The 7500-nt window shown below is 33.5% G+C and overlaps 1 protein-coding gene across 20 annotated transcripts in view; it reads left to right on the top strand.

Moving 5' to 3' along the window:
* FOXP2 (forkhead box P2) overlaps window positions 1-7500 on the top strand; it is a 554812-nt gene that overhangs the window by 297132 nt on the left and 250180 nt on the right. For 19 of the 20 annotated variants that reach the window (XM_072783384.1, XM_072783383.1, XM_072783380.1 and 16 more), the window contains one exon: window positions 4795-4972. In XM_072783384.1, the coding sequence (XP_072639485.1) occupies window positions 4805-4972 (168 nt within the window). In that variant the 5' untranslated portion in view covers window positions 4795-4804. Of the gene's footprint in view, window positions 1-4794; window positions 4973-7500 lie in introns of those variants that run through there. The other variant, XM_072783386.1, reaches the window with a different exon arrangement.

Here is a 7500-nt window from a genome sequence, read left to right as displayed (position 1 = left end):
AGACTTTTAGCAAAGCAGTAGTAGATTTCAAATGCACTGTGCATGGTGTCCGTGATGAATTAATTCCACTAGAGCACAGAATTTATCATTATTTAAATGCTAGTTTCTTTCAAAAGTTTTGTAGTACAGTCAAGTTTTCAAAATCAGAATTTAGTTGATATTTTGAGGTAATATATGTGGTTTCTTGTGGCATATGTAGGTTTTCCTCATACTGAACGCTTTCTTTTGTGAATTTGCATAGGGATATTTATGGATATTTAACACTGATAATTTAAAAATGATTAAGAATTATTTAAGAATACATGATGACTTTTTGATTTCATGCTTTTCTTTCTGTGTCATATTCAAAAATCTTTTGGGGTCAATGTACATAGTTGGTTGATAAATTAGACTCTAGAAGATACTGGACGTGAAATGTTCTTTGATGTCACTATAAATAATTTTGTTTAAGAAAAGTTCACAGGAATAGTTAAAACTTTTATATGGATTGTTATTTAGTCTCAGTTTCTCAGAAAGTCATTTTCTCCATTCATTTGCTTTAATTAAATAGGAAGATGGCCCCAAAAAAGAGATTTCATATTAAAGCACCAAGATTTTAAGATGGAGTGTCTGTTTATATGGATGGAGGAGTGTGGGGAGAGGTAGAGGTTATTTTTCCCTTCTTACCATCCTTGACATCCATAGTTTGATTGATCAATCTATCCATATCTGTCCATCCACACACATATACACTATACTTACACATACGCACCCACGGGATAGGGGTTAGAAGAGAAGGAAAGGAGAGAAGTAGAAAAGATAAGAGAGAGAGAGAGAGAGAACCTGAGAGAAAAGAAGTTGAGTAAGCATCAAGGACCAATAGTGTCCCTGGTGGTGGTTAACACAGTTAACTGTACTGGCCCAGGTCAAGTATCGAACTTTTGAACATTGTAGTGAATGCGGAATAGGATATATGCAGGTTTCTGTTATCGCTCTGGCAAATGTCTATCTCACATGTTACAGTTTTATACCAACGGAACCTCTAACTCTAAAAGGAAAAAATAAAACCAACAAGTCTAGCATTCAGTACCACCCTATCATAAAGTAAGGAGGTCTAATTGAGCTATGTCTTTATATCCTGCTATTTGTACAAATAAAAGACTACATCTTGATGCAAAATAAACACAAAAGCACTGTTGTGACTATAACAGGGAGTCATATACTAATTTATATAATAAGTGGTTGTGCACGCTTTATTCAAGATTATGGCTGCAAGAAATGGCATGAATTGCTGGGTGTGTTTAATGCTGGATTATAGCAATTTGAAACATGTCAAACACATGGCTAATGCCTCATGCTTCACTCATTCTTGCGTAAACCTGCATAGCCACCATCCATTATACCCTTGGTAACAACACAATTCTGCAAGTAAATATTGTTACACTAAGTAACCTTTCAATTCAAGTTGTTTAGGAAGAGAAAATGCAATCTCGTGCAGTCAGTTCCAGTGTCAGTTTAATGTTTCAAAAGGGAAGTGGTGTAGAGAAAAAGTATCTGTACAGTGACTTGCTTAAAAAAAAAAAAAGAAGAAGAAGAAGAAGAAATAAAGAAAAAGGAAAGAAAGGAAAACTTAATGCGAGGGAGGAAAGTAGAACTGTATCATTGGAGGGCAAGATCCGAAGAGTTATTTTCTGATGTGGTCAAAAAGTTGTGTATGACGAAAGATTTAAAGGTTTAGCTAACAGTTCAGACCAACATTACGACAGCGACTCCCAATTTCACCTTTCCCTTTAATGATCCAGAATTGATTTTCACTGATTTTTGTAAAATGTTTGTGGTAGGATTGAGAAGAATGAATAATTTAGTTCGATGTGTTTGGGATCACAAGCACATCCACTTTGAAAGAATATGCTGAATTTGTAATTATTTAAAATATACTTTAAAAGGTACACACACCTCGCATTGTGCCAGACATATTTTGTCTAGTAGAAAATAGGTGTGGAGAAACCACTAGGAGGAACTCAATAAATCCTGGAAAGCATCTTCATTATCGTTGAAGATACATCTCCTTTATAGTGGACATGCTCCAAGCTGTCTTCTTTAAGTGATATGTACAGTGGAATCCTCTGATTACACAGTCGCCTTCTTTTTTCCCTATTAATGTCAGGTCAGATGCTTTTGTTTTATAGAGAAAAAAGTACTGTCCCTGTTATTGTTTTTCTTAAGTGTGATTTTACTAACTCTCAGTTGATTGAACCAAAAATGTGAATCACGGTTTATACTCTAGGGTTTCATAAAGTCAAAAATTCCACAAGGTATAATAAAATCCTCTGGATAATAGGAACTGGAAGTTATGTAGGTCTTCCTTTATAATTGTAATAAAGATTTAGACCCATGACTCTGCTTGTTGATTATGTTTAATTATTTGATGGCCTTGATTATAACACAATAATATATGCAGAATTCTTTAATTCATCCAATTAGTTCTGACATTAACTACACAAAGGTTAATATTAAATACTGCATTTGTCTGCAACATTTGAAAATATAGCTTTTTAATTTTTTTTAATTTTTTTGTGTTGCATACTCCACCCAGAGATAACAAGTATTTCAAATAAATTTGGGTGGTGAAGTAAAAACATATGCATACACATATACTCAACATCTATTGTCAGAAGTAAAATTTAAATGCAATATGTAGTAGAAGTTATATCTGTCTGTTTCTACAGTTGCAGAGGACCCAAATTATAATTTTCATATAAGTAGTAAAGGCAATCAGACCTTTTCTCTGAATATTTTAAACATTGTGCATGTAAAATTTATGCCTAATTTGAATACTTATTAGCTGCCTAATCTCAGAAAAGAGTATTAGCTTTGTTTTTTTTTTCCTATAAAATCCATCACTGTGTATCAGTTTTCATTTGTGTGATTTTTCTTTGTTAATGTTCGGTAAGGTGTTTAACAAAACCTATTTATTCATAAGCACATTTGGTTCAAAAGTTTTTTGCTGTAGTTATAGCAATTGCCTCTTGTGATTATGCGGTTTTTTTTGTTGTTGTTGTTGCAGCCTTTTTTTTCTTTTTTATCAGAACAGCATTAAGTTGTATATGTAGTTTTTCTTATACTGACTTGCTTTGCTAGCCCAGCTACTGGTGGTCTTTTATAAATCAGCAGGTATTTCATTTTTTAATTGACTTTTTACAGTCATAGAAATAATCTAATAACTTAGGCTTTGATGAAAATACCTATTAAAGCTATTAAATTATAACCATTAGTTTTTAATAATTATATTAGCATGCAAAAAATCTATTGGATATGTTTCTGTGTTTGTATGTCTGTCTGTCTGTCTATGTGTGTGTGTCCATGATCACATTTTGTAAGAATCTGGGGAAGAGGGTTTCTCCATGACACAAAAAGATATTAAGCTTATATTTGCTCTGGAATAAGTGCATTAAAATCATTCAGTGGACAAAAGTCTTAAAATATGACCAAGTTTAAAATAGTGAAATCTCCTAGTTATAAAAAATTAGATTGAGTGATCAGTTTAGCATCCTTCTTTACTTTAGGTTAAGTCACCCTGTCTGTCTAGCATAACTGTTCAAGTCACAGCGCAGCCAGGTTGTTTCTGAAATCCTGTCCGTAGAAGTAAAACAGGGAAGTACAGCTATTAGGTTATAGGATAGGATTCAGATATCTCTGAGAGCCAAAACTGATCTTTCTAAACCACAGATTCAAGATGTACTGTGAAATTCTGGTTTGTAAGAGCACATTGGTTCTTTATTTACTGCAAGGATTTCCACTGATCTTGGCAGGACATCTCCTTGCTATCCTGAAAGTACAGTATATTTATGCAGTGAAAATGATAAAACATTTATTACTGTAGAGAAGGTAATATGCATAATTTATGCTGTTTTTAGCACAATCATTAGTGATATTCTTGATAGATTTTATTTCCAGCTTTCATATCTAATACATGCCTGGAAAATTAATTTTATATATACTTTCATTTATTTGCCTATGTTAAAATTGAGTTTTAAGTCATCTTCAAGTGAACAGTTTGATTGCTGCTCATGCATAAGCTTAATTACTTCCCAGGAAGGACAGTATTAAATGTTTTAAATGTCAGAAAAATAAATGAATATGAGCTGTTTGATTAAAAAAATAGGCAATATCTGACGTGTTTGCAGCAGGAGCTTTTTCTTAAAATGCCTCCAAGGCAAAATTTTATTTAGTCACAAAAAAAAAAAGAAACCCATTATACTATTTATCATTGGTTGATACCATATGATTTGTAACACCCTTACAAAATTTTAATTTTGTATGATTAGCTGTGCATCATTAAACAACAGCCTTGCATAAGATGTGCTGTAAAGAACTGTCAGAATCAAGATAGTGAATATTTAAAATAAGGCTGTATAGTCATCCATGGTTGTCAAAGGTAGATAATAGGAAACATAGAACAGAGTGTGCCATCGTGCCTTCATTTAAGCTGGTTTTATAGGTAGACTTTAAAATGTGGTCGTTCATAAATGCTATCGACCATGCCATATGCATGGTATGTTACTTTGGCTGTTAAATGTAACCACACAAAAATTGCTTATAGAAACCATAATTTCAGTGATTAGTATCTGGATGAAAGCTGAATTTGTATTGCTTTTCTCGGTAAATGACTATTCAAGGCGGGTGGGTTCTTTTTTTTTTTTTTTTTTTCTCCTTCCAAAGATGCTGTCTCTGTAATTGGCAGAGAGGGACATCTTGATAATGGAAGTGTGAAGGTGTAACGTGTGTTAATTGATACTTCTTAATCACTTTTAGGTATTAAGTCATGATGCAGGAATCTGCGACAGAGACAATAAGCAACAGTTCAATGAATCAAAATGGAATGAGCACTCTAAGCAGCCAATTAGATGCTGGCAGCAGAGATGGAAGATCAAGTGGTGACACCAGCTCGGAAGTAAGCACAGTAGAACTGCTGCATCTGCAACAACAGCAGGTAAGTTTTGTTTTCTTCAGTGATTCCTTAAAACAAATCGGCCTGTTTTCTTGAATGTGAAAAATGTATTCATAGCAAATTGAGCATGTTGTGTGAAGCTCAAGGATGCTGAGCATTTATGATTATTGGGAACATGATCGAAGTATCGGGAAAGATAGGATTTTCATATTCGTTACGTCATGCCAGCACCAGAGTGCCCTTTGGGTGTCAAGCTATTAGTTAAGTTCGCAGGGTGATTTTTGGAAGGATCTGTAAAGCTTTGTAACAAATATTTTATAGCTTCTAGTTCACTGTCTAACATTGTGCTGCAGAACGTGATACTTAGTTTTCCACCAGAGGGCCACATTACTTGATACTTGCTTATACAATGAATTTCTTCCAAGTCTCAGCTAAGGTGAAAAGGACCACGAGGACTTTTCATAACACAGATGCTTGCCTGTGATGGCTGCGAATGTTAGCTGTTAATTAGTTGAAATTTGCTGAGAGATTGTGAACCATCTAAACACTGATCATCTATGTGGCTTTTCTGGAAAACTCATTTCAAGGTGTTTTGAATATACATCTTTTGATCACGTTAAAGAGCACTTTTTGTTTTGTGCAAGTGGCTCACAAAATGCAGTTCTCATTTAAATCTAGAAAAGTAAACAACTGCCCCATAAAGGTACACTTTTAAGTAGTCCATTATTCTTTTTATGTGAGAGATTCCGTTTTCCCAATTTTGTTTGTCAGTGAAATATTCTTTTCAGCCAAGGAATAGCCACTCCATTCTGCACTGATTCAAGTCTGTGGAAATAGTGACAGAGAAGAGAAAGCTTTCAAAGCATATACTTATATTAGGCCAGAATGAGTATACCTGTTTGACAACAAGATTATATTTGATTTGCTTTAAAATAAAGGTCATTTCTTTAAGATTCTGGGTTGCATTCAGACCAAATGTAAAAAAAAAAGGCATTAAAATGAAAATATAACGATTATTATTGAAAAATGTTTCAAATTAAGTGATCCATCATTCACGGTTTTAAGTTAATATATGAGGAGATAGAATGCATCTCAAAAGTTAAAGCAAATGCCCACGTGACAGTAAAATTTAATAGAATCATTATTTCAAATAACAACAGTATTTAGAAAGTTATCTTAGAGTATATGTACTGAATAATGTGTTAACCTTTAGGCGTTGTTTTCAAGAACAATCTTTTAAAAGAGCTAGACATAACACTTTGAATAGGTTCCCTATTATTTTGAAAGTACGTCTCTTTTCACAGGCAGTAATCACTAGTAATCATTAGGAAGATAATTTTTATCTTGTTTTTAGATATTTTTTTAACCATCATGAGAATTCAATGTCTACCAGAGCTCCAGGATTAGCCTATTTTACCTAAAATGAATGCAGTTTTCAGGACAGCCCTTCTCTCCTTTTAATCTATTTACTGGAAACATCATACCACTGCTATCATATTCCTATTGACTCCCCTAAATAAGAATCCTAAGAATTGATAGCTAAGGTCTAATTTGCCTGAGAATACAGTAGAAGGCATTTATAAAAGCAAGTGAAATTAACCACTGGAAAATGAATATTGTAATTTAGTACTAATAGACAATATGTTCTGAAGGGAAACGTAAAGAAGTAACTTTCTTTTTCTTCCAAGCTCTGATTAGATCTTAAAAACAAAAGAGAGTCAAATCATGGCTATGCTTTATAGTACCTTGGAGGCTTTTTATGATAAATCTGTTAGGTGTGTTTATAACCTGAGTCTGAAGTTTACTTTGTTCTGCACAGTTTGTTGATATAAACCATAAACAAGAGTAAATTGCAAAAAGTTACGTCCTTCTGATAACCTTAGGAACTTCAGTCATGCATTGCATGTTTGTGGAGTGCCTCCTAGAAGTGATTTAGCACAATGGGTATAGTAGGTGTCTACAAAAGACACTTCAGGAAGTGTCTACAGGAAGATATGTAATAATTTGATAAATAAACATTCAAAAAGCTTTGTAAATGTCTCTTCCCTTGGTTGTGGTTTTACCATGTTAGTGTAGGTAGAAAACTTAAGGCTAGTGAATTTTTGTCTTTCCATGAGTATATTTTAGAATGGGTCTTTAAGTTCATTAAAGATTGGAGTGTTCTTTTCTATAATGCAGTTATTGCCTTTAATGCAAACATATTCAATATGCTTTAGGAAAAAAAAACCCGTGGGGAAAATACTAAAACAGGTTCACAGGTGACATAATTTTACAAATTTGTCTTTCCTTGGTGTTATTTAAATGTTAAGTTTTGAACAAAGAAGGTACTCTTAGAAGTAAAATGGGCTGATCATTGTTGTCTGAGGTCTCTTGTTTGGAAATATAATTTAGGAGGCAGTGAGTGATGCAAGCAAAATAAGATTTTGTTTGTCATGAACTTCTGGCAGAGTGTGGTCTGTTTTGAGGACAGAATGTTTACCTTGATATTTATGGATCTTTCATTTTTATAGAGGTGAGCAGTTTACCTTAAAGTAGCCATGTATTTAGGAGGAAGGGTTAGTGTTTGAAAC

Source organism: Canis lupus, chromosome 18 (genome assembly GCF_048164855.1).
Source record: "Canis lupus baileyi chromosome 18, mCanLup2.hap1, whole genome shotgun sequence".
In the NCBI taxonomy this organism is placed as follows: Eukaryota; Metazoa; Chordata; class Mammalia; order Carnivora; family Canidae; genus Canis; species Canis lupus.
The sequence above is the reverse complement of the archived record's forward strand: the minus strand, read 5'-3'. Positions and strand labels throughout refer to the sequence as shown.